Consider the following 25,182-nt stretch of genomic DNA (forward strand, 5'->3'; position numbering starts at 1 on the left):
CACACACACACACACACACACACACACACAAATCGTGTTCCGAAAGACAAAGAAGTAAAAACATATATAAAGCTTAAAAAAGCTTGTACTTTGTACATAGCTTTACGCTGTTCTTAAAAAAAATTTTATCTTTACAATTCTATATCTTAACAAAGACTTGATTACAAAAGATTCGAAAAACATTTTGAAATTCGAAGTTTATACTTTAATGCTTTCGCATTATTAAATTTAATTCTGCAGAACTAGAGGGATAAGAAATTTTTGCGATGTTTTTTTGCCGAATTTAAATATTGATTGTAAAAAATGTAGGTTTAATTTTAATCGCGTAATTTGATTCAGAAAAATTGTAAGAAAACTTTTTAAAAAAGCATTTTATAGGTAAAGCCCTGCACTTTTTTGTAAAAGTATTAAATTTTTTGTTGAATAGTATATATACGTAGCAACGTGTCTATATTAATGTATAAACTTAATTAATAATAGACTAAATTTGAGTCAAATTTAATTAATTATTTATTAAGTTTATACGTTAATATAAACGTTGTTTACTTTAAAACTAATTATAAAAATGAATTGTTTTACATTTTAACATTCATGGAAGTTAAAAATAATAACATATCATATTATATTTAACTCAGAATAATTACTATTGTTTGGTTATTATTGTTCCTTTAAAATTTAACAATGTAGAGATATATGTGTAAAATATTATTCTCTATGATTATTGCCTTTCTAACTTTTCGTTATTTGTCGATATTGCAAAAACCTTGTTTCCTTAAGTAATTAAAAAATTATAATTAGTGCCATTCCACAGCGATCGTTTGATGTAACGCTTGATGTAATGGCTGTCCGCGTAAAAATTGTTTAAGCATCATAAGACATTCGTAAACATTGTTGAGCGTAAGAATTTTGTAACAAATCATATTAGATTGATAGCCGTACGCACCTGCGATGACACTATCTCTAGCTATCAGAATGTCGTAAAGAGTCGCGCAACATAGTCAGTCGTATCTGCAAGGAGTACGCGCGCAGTCACGTGGCTGTTTCTCGTCGTTATGTCAAGACGAAAGAAAGTTCTTTTAGCGGATTTAAATTTTAAAACGGAAGCAAGAAAAAAATCGAAGTTGACCGGGTAAATAAAATAGAATTAAATAATATTAACGTTTAGAAATTGAAAGTCAAGGTACTTAAGACAAGCTGAAACAAATCGAAAAATTTAGGCTTTTGAACTTATGAAAATGTTAACGTTAAAGATTCTTTATAATTAAAGATTCTTTACAATTTTTAATAAAGAATGTTAACATTTGCTATTTTCATATGTTGCGGTATTTGTTTTATTAGAGAAACGATTTTTGAATGATCTTCTTTATTTTAACAATATTAACAGAATAATAATCTACGTACGTATATTTTTATTATTTAATAATATTTATATAAATTTAAAATTATTTATCAATGGAAAGTAAATTGATTAATTTAATTATTTACATATTGCAACACACACACACACACAAAAGTCGTGACAGGTCTTAGTAAATGAGCCACAATAAATTTGATAAAAAATAAGTGAGTACAAATCAATCACTTTGACTGTTTTCATAGTTTTAATATTAATAAACGTAATAAATATTTATATTATGTAAATAATTGAAGTTGCATAGAATATTACTTGATTTCTATTAGTGATATGATAATGAATCATTCGTCAGTAAATAATTTAAATCGTTGGTTGTACAAATTTCTCGAATTGATATTCGTCGCGAGATGGCATCTAATACATATATTCGACAATTTATGTTAATCGTGTGAACTACCAAGAGAGAAATACTCCTCGCGCCACTCAAAGCTTGTTCGCACCGGTAACCATGTTATGGATGATACAATTCGCGGATGTGTGTGTTAAATTGAATATTTCATTGAAAACATCCCAGAGAACATTCGTAAAATATAATTACTCGCAAAATGTAGATCAAACATTTAAAAAAATTTCATGAAAATCTTTATAAGAGAGATATCTCTGCACAAAAAGATAGGAAAGAAATAAATGCATAAAAAATATATAAAATACATTTTTATAAATAATAATAAATGGAAAAATTTTTATAGCATCATACAAATACGAATGTTTTTAAACATTAAATTTTTTAACAATTTTTCGAAACACATGATTAGTTTCGCGAGTACATTATGTTGTAATGTGTTATATGTCATTAAGGTCAGTCACAGACTATCAATCCGTGTTATAGGTCAGTTACAGGCTATCAATCCGAACTTTGATCACGCTGTTTGATACGATGCAACGTATTCTTCCCGTTTGAACTCTACAAGTATTTCATCGCCTCACTGACCACTACCACTTTTGATAAAATCGGCGGCAACCCAAACAATGGTTTGATGTCTCTCGTCATCGTTTATTTATAAATTCCTTTCTGGGTGTCTCAAGATTGTCGAAAGTCTTCTCTCTCCTGAATTTTACAGTAAATCTGGAGCCAACTTCTCCTTTATTCGACGGATGTGCGCGCGTATGTGTTTGCGGTTATTTAATAATTTCTATATCTTGTTTCTTCTATTCACATGTCTTTCGAAGAATCCTATATGTATTATTTATATACACTGGAGCAGTTGTCAATTTAGTGATTTGCGATTTTGCACTACACGATGCGCCTAAAGGTTTAATTAAAATTTAATATCCTTCTAACTATTAGCATCAATATTATTAAATTGCTGGTCAGATATTATTAAATTGCTTGTCAGATATTATTGAATTACTTGTCAATTTAATAATATGTGATATTACTCTAGTTTTGTTTATGATTGTGCTTTAATATTAAAAAAGATTATTACACGTGGTTTACAGAGTTGGATATATATTATATAAATTTATACTGAAATATTTAAGTACTAAGATCCGCTTTAAAAATAAGATTACTTCTCTTAATTAAAAAATTTAATTGATTTAAAATTCAAACGACAAAATTTATTCGACAAAATTTAATCGTAATTTATCATTGATTTTTACATATTGTTAAATTTTAATTTATTATTAGAATACTATCCGTATTGTGCTTTCCGTTTTTATTTTAAAGTTTTATTTTACTGCCAGAAAAAAGTTGGTCGCTTATAACTGTCAATTTTCCTAAGACACTAATAGAGGTCTTTTTCCCCTTCCTCAATATGTGTATATATATATATATATATTTCTCTGCCTGTAGAAGTGGTCATGCGATTATGGACACCGAGAGCGGTAACAACGATAGCGGCATCAATGGCAGCACCAGTGACGAGCCGCGCAACGAGAGCAAGTCCGTCCTACCGAAGCACGGGGATGCTACCCACGGCAAATTCCTCGGCAAACAGGCCGGCTGCGTGCGTAAAATGAGCACGATGCTTGAAGAAGAGGACAACGTGTCCGACGACGAGGATTCAGACGTGATCAGAATCCGCCGTCAACTTCAAAAACGTCCCGAGATCGAAGCCGAGTGGTCCTCAGAAGAGGAGAGAGGTCGTTTGCTGAACATCGCCAAACATGAGATCCTTGTTGTGCCGAGCACTAGTGGTAACAATGTCAAAAGGATGGCCAGCCACGACGACAGTCCCGAAAGTATTCCTCGAGATAAAGGCCATCGTCGGCGGCCGCAGTCACGGCTGGTGCTTGATCAGGCTGACTCCGGGTCGAGTTCGGATCGCGACAACGGATTGCATAGCCCTGGCAGATCGAGCGCCAGAAGCATCGATCCACGGCACTATCGTTATTATTGCGCCAACGTGCGTTCGCCGAGAATCTTCAGCATGGATGAGAACCATCAGCACTGTCCCTGCTGCCATCAATTATCACCTACCTGGACCTCTCTGTACACGGAGAACAACGGAAGTCAGGCTCGCTCATTTCCCGACACTATCTCGATCAGATCTCTGGCGTCGATCGGCCTGGGCTCTTCTGACGGCCGGAAGCTCACGATACGTAGAGTTCCCACTTCGCCGTCGGAGCTGCTTAACGTGGTACATCCGCCACCGTAAGTGAGACACATTGCCTACGATTGTGCCTCGGTACTTTCGAAGAAACGGCCGCGTGAATCACGTGATAGCGCGTACGCGTGCCCGTTTGAACGTGAGTACGCTTTCGTGAAAAAGCGAATAGCGGAGTCTGTAAAAAAAAATGATCAGGTTACGTTCGTATTTTATCTTTTAAAACGAAATGCAGAAGTTCGGTGGCGAACAGAAAATATAGAAATCAGTTTTATGTCGCTGTTTCTGAAATACGCGATTAATTTCACCGCAATTAATCTCACTGAATTTATTCTTTTATTTCTTTGAAGAACGTTTATCCTTAAAAGGGAATTAGTCTTCGAAGAGATAATTACACGAGATACTACACGGAAAAAGAAAAAACAGTTTGCTAAGGTTTCTAAAAATTTTAAGCTACATACAGATCTGAAAATAATTTTTTTAACGAAAATAATTACGTCTCAAGCTTGATGATCAATGCTGCAAAAAGTTTTGATATTCTAACAGTTTGAGATCCTACATAATTATTTTGATAGTACAATAAAATTATATTCAAATCTATATCTATGTAGCTAAATTTTTATTTCAGCAAAACTATTGTTATCACGTATATATAGATTTAAAAATAATTTTATTTGGATCATCAAAATAATTGTATAGGTTCAAATATGTTACTAGAATATTAAAACTTTCTGTAGCATTGTTATCGATTTAAACGTTCTATGTAATTACTTGGATGATCCAATGAAATTATTTTCAAATTTGTAAATTGTTTCCAGATCTAACTAAATTTTTAGGTATTTTAACAAAACCGTTCTTTCCATGTATAATTATTAGAGCGCCCGTTTTTGTGATAATATAAAGTATAAAATAAAAAATTTCGGGTTTACACGTCTGATGAGGACACGCGTGACTAAAATAATATATTGGCAATCAGAAACAAGATTTTATTTTAAGAAAAATAATATAGTGCTCACTTGAGATAACACCTAAATTCCACTAAATTGTCGAGACAGTTTTATCTAAAAAATTGGCAAACACAATCGAGGCGATCGATGATCGTTGAATTTTAAATTATTTTACCGTCGTGTTAAATTAAATTATTCCTTTGTTTGACATGTTCCTTATCTCCAATTCTAAAATACATCATAATCATGAATTAGCAGCATGATTAAATTGTGTGTCAAAAGCTCTATCGCCCATATGTTTCTCACATAGAACCAAATACTTTGTGCAAATATCCTAAATAAACTGAACCGTTTTACACGACATATAAAAATGAAGCTGTAGCCCAATGTATCTTTCAGTAGGAGAGCTCCGCGAAACAGTTCGAGAGCACATTGTTCAAGAACTATCCTGACGATTATCTCCAAACAATAAAGATACCGTAAAACGTTCCGGAGTTGCTTGCCTAACGCGTGTGAATTGTACCGCAAGTTGCAAATTTGCCTCTTCGCTTTATCGCGTTGATGCAGCACAATTTCTTTACACTATTCAAGGTTAGTCGTAATCAATTATCAATGGTTAATTAAATTTACCGTTCCTTTCTAGATTATAGTTTTAAAGTTAAAGAATAGAGAATGTGAGGTAGAAGATAAATAAAATAAATTTTAATGTAGAAGGATTAAAATATAGATGTCAGATTGAAAAATAATTATATAATAATAGATTATACAACAATAAATAGATACAATAAATAAATAATAATAAATTGAAATATATTTCGTTTATCCTTTTTTTTAAGCTTCCGCTATTAAAATTGACTCTAGAACACCTATTCAATTTTCCATACAGGTCGCCTTAAGTGCAATTTAAGCTCGATCGCGCTATCAACTAATATTAATTGCTGCTGATAGAATTTTCACACTGCATACCTACATTGCAATCAGGACTATAATCCGGAAAGGAGCAAGGGTCAAGTTAGTTAATCGACAGCGTCGATGAAATTGGCTCTCAATTTACCACGGATAGCTCTAATCAACGTTTGTCGTTCTAAAGCACGGAAGCTGCTGCATCAGATTCATCTCGTGTCTGCAAATTAGAGTTCGGAAGATCGAAACCGGTATAATTACCGATATAATTTCGGTGAGTTCAAATGTCGGTGTGCTATACGCGTACAAAAACGGTCTCCGCTCGCGAGATACGAATTCACCGTCATCGAAAATTGAATTCACCTATTAATTAGACCGGTCTAGTTAGACCGGTTTCGATTGCTCTGATTAGGGCCTCGTCTATCATCGGGTTGCGGCGGATTCTACGTACGTGACGAGAGATGCGCTACGCGTCTAAGCTCGACGCGAAGCCGTCCGATCTCGTCATCCAGGGTCTGCAATTCCGGCGTATCGTCCCGAAGACGTAAGTGGATAATAGGTGTACAATGTAAGACCCCACCGGTTGTTGTAAGTAGGTGTGCTTGTGCGGTGTGACATATTGTTGCGATTCTGTCCTGCTTCTTCCATTGAAACGGGACAGCGCTTGAAATGACCCGTAATCGTCGTCCTACATTTAGATCTTGTCACATCTCGTTTTTGAAGCGGCGGTCTCCCGTGTGAAAACGGTACCCGTCTTCATGAGATCGTTAACGCGAATAAAGAACGAAGCGCTCTGCGCGGAGAGAACGATTTTGATGAAATATTTAAAATTTCATTGAAGTTACAGAATTGAAAATAATCTTCTCAAACTATCAAAATTAAACACTCAAGCATGGTGAGTAATACCATAGAAAATTTATAGTTATTGTAACAATCAGCTCGAATAATATCTAATTTATTTCAAGAGTTTAACATAAAATTATTTTCGGATCTGTATTTAAGTTAAATTTAAGATCGCTTTAAAACATTTGTAAAAATGAGTCAAAACTATTCTTACTCCACTTTCCCTTGATAGTCGGTAAATAATCATAAAAGGCATATGAAGTGAGATTAATATTTTCATTTCATATTCTTTTTACGACTATTTACTGACCGTCGAGAGGGAGAGAGATAAGAATAGCCTCAGCCTATTTTTATAAATGTTTTAAAGAGAGGTAATGTTCTCATTACTTTGTTTCGCTCAAATTTTCTCTGTTTATAAATGGCATGCAAGAAACTTCATGTCTTAAATAATTTAACGAAATCTGACATGATCGCGGCGACTAGTCAAGAGCCTTAACATCATTTGTAAATTTACTTTTTATCAATTGTTAATTTACTTTTGCAAATATTTACTTACTGGAAAAAAATTGTAAATTGCAATTTCACTTACGCGCGTGTGTAAAAATACCTTCGATAGTAGGTTACTCAAATTATTCATTACAATTGTTGTTACATGAAATATTTTTTACAGCGTATGAAATTAATATCACCTTTAAAATCGTAATGTGCAGTAATTCATCTCAAATTAGCCCTTGTCTTCTCCAGCGCGAAAATTCTGTCGATCGGTGCCATCTGACACTCGTCTTCGTTACTGTCATATTTACGATGACATATACGTATATCTTCTTTAAAAAAAAAAAAGCTACTGACACGCCGTATACGAGGCGCATTATCGTATCCGCGATGCTTCCGCGGTGTGGTATATTAGTTTTCCGTTGCGAAACGAACGAGAAATGTACACAGGTGCGTCGCGTATATCTTTCAGCATTGTCGACCGCCCTTTCCTGGCCCCTCCGCCGCCCATGGCGGCCTGACACCATTTCTACGCTCACCGCACCGTAAAGTACGAATTTACGCGATAAATGCATAAAAATTCCTCGATCCCGACGCTTACATAATGCACCGCGCAAAAGTCGGTTTTTATGTTCCATACTATTTCACACGACGCTTTTATCACGGTAACACCGACTGGATTCTTTCCGGTATTGACTCTCGTTCGTTTGCGGTGCGCCCTTCGTCCGTGAACGCAAACGCGAGCGGAATCGGCGTGGTATAATTGGCGATCGTAGGTATAAATCCTACGATATTTCGCGTAATACATGAACTGTTACCGTCGCTAATCCGTACGTCACGTTATGACGCTTCGAAATCGACCGCTGTGCAAACAATGACGATGAATATTTAATGGTCGCCATTGGACTTTATGTGAACGCCCGTCATGCAAATGAACTCGTAAAGCACGGCTGACACGTGACGTGCCTTTGTGTGATTTTCCGTGAAATAAATTTTTACAATGCATTAGGCACAGTTTCCGTAGGTGCATAATACGAGGCGCGAAATCATTAGGCACTTGAAAGAATCGTCACGATAGTACTGATCCTTCGCCGGACTATTGTTTCGAGGGAATTTATAGAGACGTACTGTCCGCAAGTGATATCCTTTCACTTTGCGAACCATTCACGATACGAAGATTAAATTATATTATTCCTACCTGGCGAAATATTTAATAAAACGTTTATTGCTGTTTTTCCATTAAACTGTCATAACTCGTAACATTTTTCTCGGGGCTCTCTCAATTTTTCTTTCGCATTCCACGCTGTAGATGTCTTTCGTTCGAGCACCGGCTACATTTACAATATAAAAGCTTGACGTCGTGCGTTGCATTTTTGCAGTTTCGAGGATGACGTTTCTACGTGGACCAGCTATGACGATCTGGACGCGGACGATCCCGGCGATTATCGGCAACCCAGGAGGCTTCACTGGGCGAATAAAATGGAATTCGTTCTCGCCTGTATAGGCTACTCCGTCGGTCTCGGTAACGTCTGGAGATTTCCTTACTTGTGCTACAAAAGTGGCGGCGGTGAGTCTCACGATAAATGCATGAATCTATTACGTAAATTACGCGTAATCGTGACGAGAATACCCAGTTTTACGAAGTGTGAAGTAAAGAAGTCTTACAAGATGCACAAAAGAGCGAGAGAGAAAGAGAGAGAGAGAGGATGGAAGAAAAGAAAAGAGTTCACGCAGATATCGCCTGCAGTTATAAGGTCGAAAAAATAAAGCAGATGTCAAATGAGCAGACACACAATCGCTACGTGTTCGCCACGATTAGCATTACCGTGATAAGAGCACGCGATTATTTTGCACGTTGCGAAATACGTCAGTGTCGAAACAGCTGACGGAGCAATCAGAATCCGTGATATTATCCTCCAATTTTTACGAGCTTGGAGCAGCTTATTTAAGCAACTCTGAAACGCTGTGCAATGTCTTTTCGTTTCCCTTTAAAAACATTCTTCAAGTATTTCTTTCTATTCTTCCAACGTTTTATCGCGGGAATAATGCGATGTGAAAACGCGGCGAATCGTAAACGATAAATTGTTGCACGTATTGAACCAGCGAATGATACTCTTCTTGTAGACGCGAGAAGAGTATTATTATCTAATAAAAATCGCGCGCGTGCAGTATGAGGAAAAAATTACATCCCCGTCGCGGAAGGGATAAATTGAGGCGGCCCCTTGAAAATCGCGACGTCTTGCGTAAGCCGAGCTTTAGATTCAGGGCAACGCGGCGAGCTCTCTCGCAATCCCGGCAACGTGACCGCGTATCGTGTTGCCGGTAATTTTCAAAGTCTGGAAGCATCCGGAGCCCGGATGCATGGCGCAATTCGCTCGCGGAACTTGATACATGACCTTGCCGGAACACGGCTTACGCTGCCGGGCGCGGTAAATGATTTCAATGACACCCGGTGTGGAAATAATCGGCCGAGTATCATCTCGGTGCTACGTGCTCTGCCTCGGTGCTCTAAATTGAAGAGCCGGAAAACCGGCTCGGATAACGCGATCCGATTTAGACGATTGAAATGATTTATTGTTTCGCTCGGACGACGTCGATTTAAATTTACGCGAAGATTGAGGAGATCAAAGTGGATTAGAGATCTCTCACTTTTATCAGACAAGCGCTTCGATCGTGTGTCATACATGTGATCTTCACCGCACACTCTGATAACTGGACATAATTTTGACGTTTATTTGACCGTCTTATAACTTTTTATTCTACCTTCAGTCGAGACTTATATTTCAAACGTTATTATAATATAAATAAAAATATACAGGGAAAGAATTTTTTGCTAAAATATCTAAACATTTAGATACTGATCTGAAAATAATTTCGTTCACTATCAATTATATAAAAAATCCAAGCATGACGAGTAACGCTCATCAAAAAAGTTTTGACATTCTAATAATTAATTTGAGCGTCTTATATATAATTATTTTAATGGCCCAACAAAATTATTTTTAGATCTGTATTTAGCTAAATTTTTAAATACTTCATCAAAACTGTTCTTTTCGTGTAGGATAATTAGATACGGCAGGAAGGTGAGAAGAGAGACGGATAAAGATTATTTTTAAATTAACTAAGTGTCATTTATTTATTATTATTGTTTTTAAATAAATTTAATTAATTAAAAGATCACCAATAAAAAATGTAGCATCTTATAAAAGTTATTTCCATTTGTAGAATATTACAGAACACTTTTATTTAATTGTGACTTTTGTATAATACATTTCCATGCTCATAATGAGCTGGAAACTACTCTGTAATTTCAACAGCCTATGCATGGGCAAGTTAATTCGTTATACAAATAGCACATAGTACTGATGTAAAAATACAGTGCATAATTTTGCAAAATCACATATTAAACGGAAGACCGGAAAATCAGGGGAAATAATGCGGTTCTACTTGCGCACGCGAGATGCACGTTCCGATAGTCATTGTTACTGCAATGCTAAATTGCATTTTCGTGATAAAGACGATACTGTAGTGAATAACAGTAACAACATTAATGCGAGTGTGCGTCATTATCCGCCTTGTAATGCGACGCGATTGGATTTTCGCCAGAAATTAAATCGCTCGTAATCATTATTGATATGTCACATTAAATCGGCTCCGACTGTTATCTCTGGCATTCTCGTTTAATATCGATAATTTATTTGGAGTGTGTGATCGCGTATATTATATCGTCTGCAGCGAACTAAATGAAAACTGTCATTCGTGTCGTTGCTCGGCTCGGATTGAAGCGACGGAGAAAAACAGATCGGATAACGCCGTATGATTTATGCTCGTGACGTGTTGTATAGCATTCCGTCGAGATTGGGAAATTTACATCTTTCCGCGAGATGTAAAAGAAATTACCGTACATGCATGACTGTCGTGCATTTACACAAATGGATCAAAATGTCCCAAGTATTAAAAAATTTTTGCAACGGAATGAGATCAAATCATAATGATAGTCGCTGTAAGCGCGACAGTACGATTCGTTCGCTCGGAAAGCTGTATCAGCGTTTGACAGTGGAAGGAAACTTGCCAACAGCTGACTAATCGTCACCTCTCCCGTTCTAAATGCTCGATGTCAAATTAAGTCGTAATCCGTAGCGCCGCTACGGATCATCGTTTATTGCGAATAAAGAGTTACATCCAGTGACCTTGTCGCTACCCACAGTATGATTAATGTCGAGGCACTTATTACGTACACGCGCGAACCTTGGTTTAGCAAAACGCTGGGCGAGACCTGTATCTCCCGCTAACTGGATTAATCTTTTCTTTTCTTTTTTTTTTTTTAGAGAGGAAGGCCATCATTGTTCTTTACAGTTATACACGAAAAGAACGGTTTTGCTGAAACATCTAAAAATTTAGCTAGACATAGATCTGAAATTAATTTTGCTGATCTATCAGATCTAAAAATAATTAGGTAAGATGCTCAAATTTGTTGTTAGAGCATCAAAAGTTTTTGCAGTATTGTTCATTATGCTTGAGTTTCCTACGTAATTATTTTAATGGTCCAATAATATTATTTTCAAATATGTATCTAGCTAAATTTTTAAATATTTCAATAAAATCGTTTTTTTTCGTGTGTATGTTTAATGTACCGAGGGGACCTCACTTATATCGATCGCATCGTTTCAGGTGTGTTCCTCGTGCCTTACTTTTTAATACTCGTCGTATGTGGAGTTCCATTGCTGTACATGGAGCTCAGCATCGGACAATTCACTCGTCGCGGCCCAATCGGAGCCCTGGGTCAAGTATGTCCATTGTTGAAAGGTAAATGGATAAAGAGTCACAATGTGCCAGATTGCCGATTAAGTCTCCAACGACTATTTGATAAAAACTTCTCACGTGCTCATTTTTATAGCATCGTAAAATATAATATATTGACTGGAAACATGCTTAACTTGAAAAGAACAATTGAGTGAATATAATAGGATTAAAATTATCACTGTTTTATCCCCTTAGCGTCATTCTATCTTTATAGATCTTTTTTTATTATTGACTTGGTCTCTTTTTTTTCTTTTAACAACTACAATTTTATTCGCCGAACGACGAACAGATTTTTTACATTTTATTTCGCCGGCTGACTATTCTACATTTTTATATTTATTAGTTTTAAAAAATATGACGATCATTTATACACGTTTTACTTTTATCTTTTGACTTTCATAATTTATTGGTTGTTTCATATAATGTTTGTGCCGTCATGTGTTTACGCACTTTTAATCTCGATGTTGATCTCTTATCACGTTCTAATTTAGATATCTTTATTTTTAATTATTGACAGATGACATTTGTAGTTGATTCTTATAATTAACACCGTCTTAAGTAATGTCTTAAGATGTTAATATGGCTCTATAATTGGCTTATGTGTGTGTGAGACTTAATCTTAATACTATATAAGATCTTTTTAAGTAATATGTCAAAACGCTAATACGGCCTTATGATTAGCTTGTTACTTAATCTTACTATATACTTAAGATAGTCATAAATATAAAAATTGACTATGAATACCGGCCTTATCGTCTATCATAATAATTTAATTTAACATCTACTTATTTTTTATGAATATTTTAATAAAGATAAAAGATACAGATTTTCTGATAAAAAACTATAATGTACAATAATTGAAATGTTCAGGATTAATTGTTGTGTGAACCAACTTCGTAAATAAAGATTATTTTAAGACAATTATATTTTAATCGACACCCTAAATTAGATCACGTTGTTGACCTCGTTTTTGACCTATTATATATGTTTTGCATATTATGAATTCTTATACATTAATAATTATTATTTATTTTTAATTACTAATTAATTATTATATTAATTATATTTATTTATTTTTATTCTTTATTGCGGATATTTGAGCACTTTAAAGTTGTAATTTTACATTGAGCCTCCTCGGAATATGTATCCTAAATTGCATGTAATTATTTACAATATTATATTAATTATTAATTTTTGTCTTTATAGGGGCAGGTTTATCGTCAGTCGTAATATCATTTTTAATGTCTACCTACCACAATGTGATAATAGCCTACGCAATCTACTATTTCTTCTCGGCATTCCGATCGGAGCAACCATGGTCACGTTGTGATAACTCGTGGAATTCGCCGCGCTGTTGGCTGCCTAGTTATGGGTCCATCGATAATCGAACTCGGCCGAATCTGACAAGAACACCATCCGAGGACTTCTTCGAGTAATTTTCTTAATATTTAGACTAATTAATTCAGTTTGTTATTGTAATTATATAAATATATGAATAATATATGTTACATATATACTTTCTAAAAAAAAATTTTAAACATCTGGTTATTATATCGCGTGTAAGATAATTCGTAAAACGATCGCGTGTTGTAGCTTCGAAGTGTTTAAAGAAAGAATAATTGCCTTTCTATTTAGCAACAAGGTCCTGCAAATTAGTAGTGGCATCGAAGAGCCGGGGATTTTGAGATGGGAGCTCGTGGCGTGCTTGATAACTGCATGGATCATGGTATATTTTTCCATCTGGAAGTCCATTAAGTCATCAGCACAAGTGAGATACCTGACAGCAACGCTGCCTTTTCTCCTAATCGTGGTCTTCCTCACGCGATCCCTCACTCTGGAGGGAGCCTCGAAAGGTCTGCAATTCTTTTTCCATCCACGCTGGGAATTGCTTGGCGATGCAAAGGTATCATAATATCGATTTCTCGATTAATAAGAAAGAGAAATATGATGAATAATAGAATAATAGAATAGCCGTAATTAAATAATAGAAATTATTCTATTACTGTAGAAAATGTGAAGACGTACACAAGTGAAGTATAAATATACGTGCATTATTAATAAGCTATAGTGGCGCTGAAACAGAATATTCATATTTTGAGACAAAGAACGTAATAAAATAATGAATTATAATAAATCTTATTCAAGGAAAAAAGTTTTAAAATAAATCCTCATCCTCTAAAGGTTAAGCATCAAGATTTAGCTCAGATTAAAATGGCATTTCCCCTATAATTAGTTGAATTATTCATATATCAGTCTAATATTTATTGTTATTAATTATACCATTTATTATCAATATTTATTAATTAGGTCTGGATTAACGCCGCGGCGCAAGTCTTCAATTCTGTAGGAATCGCTTTCGGCTCGATGATATGTTTTGCGAGTTACAATCGATTCCACAACACAATCCTGGTAGACACCGTTGCCGTTTCACTCATAAACGCCTTCAGTAGTTTACTAGTTGGAATATTCTCATTCGCCATAATCGGCAATATAGCGCTGGAGCAAAACATGTCTGTCGATGCTGTCCTAACCGATGGTACGTATAGAAATGAAGTTTACGTCACGCTAAATATGATAAATTATGTAAGTATCAATACAAGTATGTCACGCGCGTTATGGAGAGAAAGGATATAAGACGTAGAATTTGCAATGTCGAGACTGTTGCATTTTTTTTAAATTTTTTCTTCATTTATTTTACATCGTTAGATTAACTCCCCCTGACATTTTATAGATAAATCATAATTTCCGTTCAAGGACCTGGTCTAGTCTTCGTCATCTATCCGCAAGCGCTAGGCAAGATGCCAGCTTCTCAACTCTGGGCTGTGCTATTTTTCTTTATGTTGGTCTGCCTTTCGTTAAACAGTCAAGTAAGCTTATATGATAAATAATGACAGAGCCTTATTTTCTATCGCGATGCTGTGTACACGCGTGATTAATCTGTAAACAAACGCAATTATGTTGAATTGTATCGTCGGGCGAATTATCTATGGAGATACAAACAACGTTAGTCATGGAACGAAAAACAAATACTAGAGTCACATTACTCAATTACTTAATAAATGCAAATCGTATTTTAACAACCTTTCTATTTCGAAAATCGTATAATAATTGAACTTTTGCAATGCTTTATTACATAAACTTCGGAATTTCAGTTTGCCGTTGTTGAAGTGGTTGTTACGTCGATCCAAGACGGTTTCCCGAATTGGGTGAAGCGTCATCTTCTCTGCCACGAAGTGCTGGTCCTCCTCATATGCGTCATTTCGTTCTTATTTGGATTGCCAAATATTACACAGGTAAAACGAATTGATATTTACACAATATAATAAAAACTAACACTCTTATCCCTTACTAAATGATTTTCTGACTGCTTCAGGGCGGTATTTATTTTTTCCAACTAATAGATCATTACGCCGCATCGATGTCTATCATGTTCTTGGCGTTCTTCGAAGTAATTGCCATCTCGTGGCTTTACGGCGTACGGCGACTGTGCAATAACGTCAAGGAGATGACTGGACGTTTGCCTTCGAAATACTTCCGATTCTGTTGGTTCCTCGCTGCACCTCTTCTTATAATGGTATTCAAAAATATTAATTTTAGGATAATTTAAAACTTTTATTCTGTATTGACAATCTATATATCCGAGTAACGACTAAAAAAATGTTGACTGCAAATCAAACAAAGTACGACATTCCGGATTTAGAATCGGATTCACAAACGCTAATTATTCACGTTCGCGCAACTATTATTCTCAGAAAAACATGATATATCTTGTTTTTATCTGATGATAACGATTATATAGATAATTGCTCGCTTTTAATCCTGCTCCCTTGCACTTATCTTCGTGCAGTCAGCAATTTTCAAGATATATACGGCAGTATTATTATAATTACCTTATCTTCTTAGGCTGTATGGGTGTTCAGCTTAATTGATTATGAGCCGCCGACCTATCATAACGGTGATTACATATATCCATGGTGGGCAGAAGCGATCGGATGGAGCATCGCGTCTCTCTCCTTAATTTGCATACCCGCTTTTGCCGTTTATGTATTCGTCAGAACGGATGGTGCGACGTTTGCTGAAGTATGCTGAGTTTTATTGACACTGTTGAATTGAAGTCAATTAATTTATTACAAAAAAATTTACATTAAAACTATTGTATTTAATTCTAATTTACATTAGAATTAGAAAATAGTCTGAATAACTGATTGTAATTTTTTATTAAACTTATAGTACTATATTTTCTGAGGTTTATCATAACTATTATTACAATATATATATAATTAAATTTCTTTATATGTATTTTCCCTCTTTATCTTTTAAAATATTTCAATTGTTGGTAGTTCAATTGTTGGTAGTGTTAATTATTTTATGAAAAAAAAAAATAAAAATGTTAATATATATTACTTTAATAATTTCTTTATTGTAACGAGAAAATTTTTTTGAAAATTGATAGAAAAAATTTTTAAAAATTAAGAAAAAATTTAACACTATGATTTTTCATATTATAAATAAAAAATCTATTATTTATACCGTTAAAAAATATTGTTAAATTGCTAAAAAAAGTTTACTAAAAATAACTTTAAAAAAGTATCGCTAGAAAAAAAAAGAGTATTTCGCTTTCTATATAAGAACTTTCATCCGCAGAGATTCAAAAATTCCATCAAACCACACTTCGAGGCGTGCAAAGTTTGCGGGCAGGAATACTGCATGGAGCCTATGCACAATCTGCCAGAGCCGCCAGAGGACATGCTCAAGGAGCCACAAACGGATGTGAATACATCCATACAACTGAATTCCTACAATCAAATGAAGCCTCAGACGTGATAATATATCGATTCGCAGGAACGACTCGCTTTTCACGGTAGCGTTTAATCTACAGGATGTCAAAGCATTTTGAGAAATGATTGATTAACAAGAAATATCATTCGCTCGTCGGTCATTACGATAACTGTCGTGGCAGTCAACATTCCATATTTATAATCTCGTTATAAGGATGGTAATCACTTGCGAAAGAGTCATTAGGATAAGAACATATCTGTTATACACTTCTCATAAAATGTTATTACTTCTTGTAAACCGTTACTCTTTACGCCATTGTCATGTGATAGATTATATAGACAAGCACTGATTTGACATAAGAGTATATTTCTGTATATATCGCAGTCAATACGCAATCTGTGTACAACATCGTTAACTATAATTTTAATAAATTATTATACATTGTCCAACAATATGTATTTCTCTCAACGGTATCCAACTTTTCCATATTATTCTCTTAATTTCTTTAACAGCATTTTATCTTCGAAAAAGTTGAAACAAAATTTATTATTTGTCACAAATATCACTTTTTTCTCTTTATAACAATTCGCGGGTCGTATTTGGCTATTAAATGACTATATAATATAGCGAACTGTAGAAAAGATTTTGCTTTAAGCGTGCTTATGCTTAGAATCTCCGTACGCAGCGGGTTTCCATCGTATTGAATCCTCATACGGTAAATTAGATATAACTAATTGCATTATGCGTCTCTGGGACACAAGTCCCGCGATGGCATTTTCTCATTTGAGCATCGGGCAAGCTCAAGTTCGCATTGAAGTTTACCTTAACGTCGTTCCGCTTAAAGTTGTCGAACCATGACAAAGAAGTTCGAATTTAATTGGCGCATCGAAGTGCCGGAGCTCTTGAGAAATGGCTCGGTGTTCGATCGATGGTTTGAAGACAAGGAGACTACTGAATACGAGCCGAATTGCCTATTTAAAGTCGACGAGTATGGTTTCTTCATATATTGGAAAAGTGACGGCAAGGTAGCTCCCCGCAGAATCCTTGTAGATTTCTTTCTAAACAAACAAATTTTGTTCGGTTATTATTTTTTAATAAACGAATTCACGACGTAAACAGCTCATGACTTTTTACAGGATGGCGATGTTATAGAACTGGCTCAAGTGAGCGATATTCGTTATGGGGGTACGCCAAAGGTAAAAAAACTCGTGTAAAGAAAAATAATCCATACGTTATAAAAGCTTGCAGTAACATTGCAACATTTACATGTTACTGTAATATTGCTGGATCGTTGCAATGCTGCTGGAATGATCTGTGAAAATAATATTATAATAATAGTTTGTTTTTCATCGAGTAACGTCGACGATCGATTTATTTAGGATCCAAAGTTATGCAATAAATTAAGTAAACACGGAACGTCTGAGCAATTAGATCAAAAAAGTTTAACTATCTGCTCCGGAGTGGATTATACGAATATTACTTATCAGCACATTGTATGTCCGGATGCACAGATGGCTAAGGTAATAATCAAAAAGTTGTGAAAGAATTAAGTATTGAATACATATAAGTATAGAATTGTATACATAAACTCAAACTTTAGAAAATCTATGAATACTATTGCAATTTTTAAAAAATTTGATTCTAAAATGTTATATTTTTATCATAATTACATTACTCAGGCAGCGTAAGTTGAGCATTGACTGTTTTTAACATACAAAATTACATTACTTACAATTTAACATTTAATTTAATTATTCAATTTGCTCTTTTATCTTTTGTTTTAAATATACATTTGATTTCCGTTTGCATTTATTTTGTATGGTTTTATCGATAATGTAATTAGTGCTCTCAATTATCTTCTTATTTAACTTCTCTATATGTTAATGTTAATCTGTGGTTAATCAATTCAGGATTGGCAAGCCGGTTTGCGTTTAATTACGCACAATACAAAAGCAAGTAACGTTTGTCCAACAATACAGCTTATGAAGCAGTACGTATTCATTAATTCGAATCCAATATAGCTGCAAAAATATAACAAATATTTGTTCGAATGCTGATGTCGTTTATTTTGATCATTAAATAAAATTTGGCTGCTCATTAATCGGATCTGCCAGTTGGATGCGGCTAAGTTTTCAAGTCGATTCGAAAGGAAAGGTTCCTGTGAAAGTGATATCAAAGACTTTTGCATCTGGAAAGACCGAGAAACTCGTTTATCAAGGATTATCGGAACTAGGTCTGCCCAGTGGAAAGGTAAGTCAATAAGAGAATTTTCAAAAGGAAAAAGTCTTAATTAACGTTTGTGAATGCGATCAATAAATAATAAAGTTTACTTAAAGTTCATTTAAGAAAATTCCAAAGTTATCGCTGCAAGTTGTACGACTTTTTCCTATTTCAAATAGAATAGAGAATGAATAGCTTTTTCGTTAATTCAACAACGTAAAAGTGTTTCGCTTACAAATGATTTTTGTACGTAAATCTACACCTAAAAAAATAGTATTATTTTGTATATTTACAAAGTTACTACCTCATATATATATACAAAGTTTATACGTTTTTTAAGATTATTATTTAGCGTATAACATTATGTGATATTTAAATATGTTGATATTAATTATAAATAATCAGATTATAAATATCAATTCCCACTTACTTGTATAAATTAATAATATAAAAAAATATATCGACGCGCGCGCATATTTATATTTTATAAATTGTTATTTCTCACGTTTTAGAACGACAAAATAGAACCAGAGGCTTTCACGTTTGATAAATTTTATAGCTTGTATTTCAAGATATGTCCAAGAAATGATATAGAGGAGCTTTTTCAATCTATGTAAGTATTAAGTTGGATTTTGCATAATTTCTCACATTATAGAAGAACATATCATTATTTTCTTATTTACAGCACGAAAGGGAAAATCGATACCATAAGTTTGCAGCAATTGGTGGAGTTCATGAATACAAAGCAGAGAGATCCGCGACTCAATGAGATCTTATATCCACTGTATACAGAAAAGAGATGTATCGAGATCATCAATGACTACGAAACGGATGAGAAAGCAAAAGCGGAAAGTGAGCTCCCACAAAGTTTAATTTATTTTTCGTTATCGTCCATTTTTTATGTCATGTTCTAATTTTATTATTTTCAGAGAAACTGACGAAGGACGGTTTTATACGATACTTGATGTCAGATGAAAACGCGCCGGTATTTTTAGACAAATTGGAAGAATGGATGGACATGGATCAGCCGCTCTCGCATTATTATATCAATTCGAGCCACAACACTTATCTTAGCGGCCGTCAGATCGGTGGCAAAAGCACTGTTGAAATGTATCGACAGGTTCTGCTTGCTGGTTGCAGGTAATACAATCTTTCAATTTCTAACGACATATAGATCGAATAGAAAACGATATACAGATTGAAAAATATTTTGAAATGATTCCGGATGGAAAATGAAAAAAGACTACTGCAGGTGCGTCGAGTTGGATTGTTGGGATGGAAAGGGCGAAGATGAGGAGCCGATTATAACTCACGGCAAAGCTATGTGTACCGACATCCTTTTCAAGGATGTGATTTATGCTATAAGAGACACTGCATTCGTCACTTCCGAGTATCCCATAATTCTGAGTTTCGAAAATCACTGCTGCATGAAGCAGCAATATAAATTGGCTAAATATTGCGACGAAATATTTGGTGACCTGTTGCTGAAAGAGCCCTTAAAAGATTATCCCGTGAGTGAGAGATGCGTCAAGAGACACCACGTTTAAAGCTCCTTCTACAGTCGCATTGCAGTGTTGCAAGCTTTGCGGTCCAATCAACATCAACCTAGTTCAACTCTAATTGGACCGCAACGCTTGCGACACTCTTGCGACGCGCAACGTTTCGATGTGACTAATGTAGAACCAGCTTAATGATCCAATCAGCAAATTAAAATTAACCATATATGTGAACGTGTACATTATTTTCAGCTTGAACCTGGATGTCTTCTTCCTCCGCCAAGTGCATTGAAAAGTAAAATATTGATAAAAAATAAACGATTGAAGCCAGAAGTGGAAAAAATCGAGCTCGAGCTTTTCCGCGCCGGACAATTCGAAGACAAGGATGAAGTGGTAGAAGATGCCAGTGCACCCGCAGCTGTTCCACCTCCAGAATCAGAGCCACCGAAGGTGATTAACATTAATGAATTTTCAAAAGTTAAATTTCATTTTATCTTTCTCACTCTTTTTGAAAAATTAACAATTTTACACATTACCTTTGATACGTTGTGCAGGAAGGCGAAGCTTTTGCCGGAGGCGAAGGTACTGAAGAGGTACAAGCGATCCAATACACGGGCAGTACAATGCAAGTTCATCCTTATCTCTCGGCAATGATAAACTACGCGCAGCCAATAAAGTTTCAGAGTTTCGAAGCTGCACAGAGTACGTGATACCATTTATCGAAACATTCTACTTATCAGTAATTGTATAATAATTATATAGTTAAGATGATCAACGTATAAATTTGTGATAACTTTAAGAATTTATGAAAATCATTTTTAACATTGGAGCATTAACGACAGAAATCAGTCAACACATCAGAAATAAAAAATAAAGTAAATAAAACTTCACTTCTAAAATAAAAAAAACTTCACAAGTTTTTATTTTCGTGTTAAAAGTGATTTTATTATACCGACGGTATCGTTTTGATTAAAATGAATAAACACGATATAATTTAAATAATTTTCACAATTTTAAAAATATTTTTTACCTCGCATCTCACTTGCTTTTACATTTTTTCGCTTCTTTTGAAAAAAAAAAATAAACAAAAGAAAATTCTATACTAGTCCTACTGTTAAAATTATTGTCTATGTATATTTACTCCTTTTTTGGAAACTTCTAAGATATTGTAAAATCATGCAAAGATTTTATCCAGCGAATACGTGAATCTGTAAATGCGTGAAATTTAATATTATACTTTCTTTCTTGCGATGAGTTTTGTGTGCCATATATGTCTTAAATTTACCGGGGTAGCGGGTGTTTATGTGGTAGTGCGTACGTCCTGGAGACTTAAGGAGAGTTAAATGAATGAGCGTACACGTGCGCACGTGTCGCGCGCGCGACATGTACTAATGTCTCGACCCCGACGTTGCAGGCAAGAATATACATCATAATATGTCTTCGTTCTCCGAGACTGCCGCTCTTAACTATCTGAAAACTCACTCCGTGGAGTTCGTTAATTACAACAAGCGGCAAATGAGTCGAATATATCCAAAGGGCACGAGGGCTGATTCGTCGAATTACATGCCCCAGGTAACTGCGACGATACACAAACGCGTTTAGATTTCCCGCAGAGTTATTACTCATGTTATATCTCTGCATAGAAAGAACGGTTTTAATATATCTAAAAATTTAGCTAGATACAAATCTAAAAATAATTTTCTTGTACTCAAAATAATTATGATTATTAAGTTAGAATGTTGATATTTTTTTTGCAACATTGCTGAGCGTATTTGAGTTACTTATATAATTATTTTAATAGTTCAATAAAATTATTTCCAGATCTTTATTTACAATATTTAAATTTTTAAGATTCTCAGCAAAAGCGTTTTTTTTTTTATTGTCTAATAATATATATACGAACTGTAATCGAAAGTCACACGTTTTTTCATTAAATATTATTTTAAGAATGACCATCTTGTTTTACATATACTTGTTTTATGCGAGGTATTCTCATCTACTTAGGTCTTTTGGAACGCCGGCTGCCAGATGGTGGCTTTGAATTTCCAAACTCCTGATTTGCCGATTCAGCTCAATCAGGGAAAATTCGAGTATAACGGTACGACGGGTTATCTGTTAAAACCGGACTTCATGCGAAGACCCGACCGAAGCTTCGATCCCTTTTCCGAGGACGTTGACGGTATCATCACCGCGCAATGCGCGGTTCAAGTTATAGCCGGGCAATTCTTGTCGGATAAGAAGGTGGGCACGTACGTAGAGGTAGACATGTACGGTCTACCAGCAGACACGATCAAGAAGGAATTCAGAACACGGATGGTGCCGGCGAACGGTCTGAATCCGGTCTACAATGAGGAACCGTTCTTGTTCCGGAAGGTCGTGCTTCCCGATTTAGCAATACTCAGATTTGGTACTAATACCTCTTTCTTTACGTGGATATCTATTATAATATAAATTTGAAGTAAATAAATGTTGATGTCTACAACTCAAATATTTTTCAATCGTTATGTTTCATTTCCGGCAGGTGTGTACGAAGAAAATGGTAAATTGCTCGGACAACGAATCTTACCTTTGGACGGCCTCCAGGCTGGCTACAGACACATCTCCTTGAAGACCGAAGCGAACTTCCCGATGGCGTTGCCCATGCTCTTCTGCAATATAGAGTTGAAGATTTACGTCCCCGATGGATTCGAAGGTAGTATCCCAGCGGCTCAAAAATAGTAGCACTCTTCACGGCGTTCTCTCACAAGCACGCCTCCAATTTCAGACTTTATGGCCGCCTTGTCGGATCCGGGTGGTTTTAGCAAGGCCGCCGAGAAGCAAACTGAAACGATGAAGGGACTCGGAATAGAACAGACCGATACTAAAAAGAAGAAAGAAGAAGAAGCGAAGAAGGGTAACAAAATTATGTATAATTATATTTTTATATTGAAAAATAATGATTCAATTAAATGGTAAGAGAACAAATTGCACCAAATATTATTTAATTGTTACACTTGTGACATGTATACAATTTTTACATAATTTCAGCAGAGACATTGAAACTGGAACCTATTACGTTAGAATCCTTAAAAAAGGAGAAAGGTTTTAAAATAGGCAAAAAGCATCAGAAAGAATTGGATACTCTAAAAAAGAAACACGCTAAAGAGAGGCAAACTATGCAGAAGAATCATTGCAATGCCATCGAGAAATTAACTAAAGGAAAAGAGTGCGTTGAAGTTTTTACTTCAATGTAATTCTATCGCATGAAGAAAATTTGAGAAATTTAGAATATTATATTTAATATTATATATAAGATATTTCAGAATTTAACGGACAAACTACGGGAACGTATTCTATAAGTGAAAATAGAAAAAAAATGTTACTTATGTGAAATTTGATTAGAAATTCTTTATTATAAAGTTATAAACAAATATTAAAACGAAATATGAAAAAAGAAACAACGTATTTTCCATTGCGTAGAATATAAAAGTGTACTTTGTGTATTTTGTGTATGGAAAGATAAAAGATGTTAGATTTCCATCGTCATAAAACAATAACTGCCATAAAATATCAATATTTTATCAAAATACCACCAAAATGTTCCGTTTCAATATTTGTTTATAATTTCGCAATAAAGCATTTCTAGCTAAACTTTATATAATATTTTTTTCTTATATTTCTTTTGATAGAACAGGGTCCTACAGTTGTCCGTTAAATCATGAGACTCTGTTATTTAATGTACATGATATTTTTAGCAAAAATACTCTGGCGCAAGATGCGAATGTCAAGAAAATTATAAGTGGACAAACAGCTCAATGGTCCACCATAATGGAAAAGCAGAGGAAGGAGGAATGGGATTTATTGAAAAATCAGACACAGAGCTCTCGTGACGAGTTAAAGAGACTAATCGAGATTGTGCAAGCTACACAAATTAAACAATTGCAGGCAAAGCACGACAAGTTGGTTCACATTATTTATTTTTGTTATTTGGGAAATAAGTTTTAACATTTTTTGCCATATCGTTTAAATACGTTAATTGTAGAGACATAAAGGATTTGAATACCAATCAAGCGAAAGCGTCCGTGGAAATGGCGAAAGAGGTGATGAATGATAAGACTTTGAAGACAAAGGGTGAGAAGGACAGGCGACTTCGCGAAAAGAAGCAGCAGAATACGAAGAAATTCGTGGAAGAGAGAAAGACTATAGAAATCAAACAGGGTCGTGAGAAAGAGAAGCTGAAGGCTACACATGAAAAACAAGTAGAAGAATTGGACAAGGACATCAATATAGTAAGTTTGAGATAGCTCTTCGTCCTAATGGTCTTTTTTAATAATATATCGGATTTTCCAGTAAGTAAGTTTGTGGAACGTGGAAGATAGCAGCATTCTTTTCTTGGTTCTCTTTAGAGTTTACAAATTAAGTTTTAACGGCTTAAAAATTAATTTCTTTATTGAATGAAGAAAAAACATACAATTCTTATTATTTTATTGTTTAATGCTCGCGAATAAAAAAAACGTGTAATAAATATAACGAAAATAATTGTTATTTTTATTTATAAAATTAATGTAATTTTGTAAAATAATACACATTCATTCGATAATGTTGCAGAGTATTGAAATGTACGAGAATGAAGTGGTTGAATACAACTTATCGTCTAAGGCGGAATTCTATATATAATTTTTCTTAACATTTCTAATTATTTCTGTTATCATTTGTTAATATTATTTTCTATTTTATATTATATATATATATATATA

At 34.6% G+C, this 25,182-nt stretch overlaps 2 protein-coding genes across 8 annotated transcripts in view; both read left to right on the forward strand.

The window, feature by feature from the left end:
• The window catches only part of LOC108746409 (sodium- and chloride-dependent GABA transporter ine), an 18,980-nt gene extending 1,806 nt beyond the window's left edge, over window positions 1-17,174 (forward strand). The window contains exons 1-13 of one of the 6 annotated variants that reach the window (XM_018483164.1): window positions 4,957-5,501; window positions 5,859-6,087; window positions 6,202-6,357; window positions 8,528-8,715; window positions 11,820-11,954; window positions 13,158-13,383; window positions 13,587-13,854; window positions 14,259-14,487; window positions 14,706-14,818; window positions 15,104-15,244; window positions 15,325-15,525; window positions 15,855-16,031; window positions 16,596-17,174. In XM_018483164.1, the coding sequence (XP_018338666.1) occupies window positions 6,275-6,357; window positions 8,528-8,715; window positions 11,820-11,954; window positions 13,158-13,383; window positions 13,587-13,854; window positions 14,259-14,487; window positions 14,706-14,818; window positions 15,104-15,244; window positions 15,325-15,525; window positions 15,855-16,031; window positions 16,596-16,775 (1,941 nt within the window). In that variant the 5' untranslated portion in view covers window positions 4,957-5,501; window positions 5,859-6,087; window positions 6,202-6,274 and the 3' untranslated portion in view covers window positions 16,776-17,174. Of the gene's footprint in view, window positions 1-1,113; window positions 1,130-2,243; window positions 2,520-3,209; window positions 4,011-4,956; window positions 5,502-5,796; window positions 6,358-8,527; window positions 8,716-11,819; window positions 11,955-13,157; window positions 13,384-13,586; window positions 13,855-14,258; window positions 14,488-14,705; window positions 14,819-15,103; window positions 15,245-15,324; window positions 15,526-15,854; window positions 16,032-16,595 lie in introns of those variants that run through there. The other 5 variants (XM_018483160.1, XM_018483161.1, XM_018483163.1 and 2 more) reach the window with 5 other exon arrangements.
• Window positions 17,175-17,506: 332 nt separating this feature from the next.
• LOC108746408 (1-phosphatidylinositol 4,5-bisphosphate phosphodiesterase) lies at window positions 17,507-25,113 on the forward strand. Of its 2 annotated transcripts, none has more exons than XM_018483156.1 (19): window positions 17,507-17,755; window positions 17,867-17,926; window positions 18,110-18,250; window positions 18,641-18,720; window positions 18,845-18,980; window positions 19,463-19,563; window positions 19,636-19,802; window positions 19,880-20,090; window positions 20,203-20,461; window positions 20,699-20,896; window positions 21,001-21,148; window positions 21,861-22,018; window positions 22,451-22,853; window positions 22,968-23,138; window positions 23,211-23,339; window positions 23,474-23,651; window positions 24,181-24,384; window positions 24,468-24,714; window positions 25,034-25,113. In XM_018483156.1, the coding sequence occupies exons 1-19, from the start codon at window positions 17,585-17,587 to the stop codon at window positions 25,100-25,102; spliced, it is 3,231 nt and encodes a 1,076-aa protein (XP_018338658.1). In that variant the 5' UTR covers window positions 17,507-17,584; the 3' UTR covers window positions 25,103-25,113. The 2 variants fall into 2 exon arrangements, with proteins under 2 accessions (XP_018338658.1, XP_018338659.1); XM_018483157.1 differs by having other exon boundaries at window positions 23,477-23,651.
• Window positions 25,114-25,182: the final 69 nt, after the last annotated feature.

This window comes from Trachymyrmex septentrionalis, unplaced genomic scaffold, assembly GCF_001594115.1.
Source record: "Trachymyrmex septentrionalis isolate Tsep2-gDNA-1 unplaced genomic scaffold, Tsep1.0 scaffold17, whole genome shotgun sequence".
In the NCBI taxonomy this organism is placed as follows: Eukaryota; Metazoa; Arthropoda; class Insecta; order Hymenoptera; family Formicidae; genus Trachymyrmex; species Trachymyrmex septentrionalis.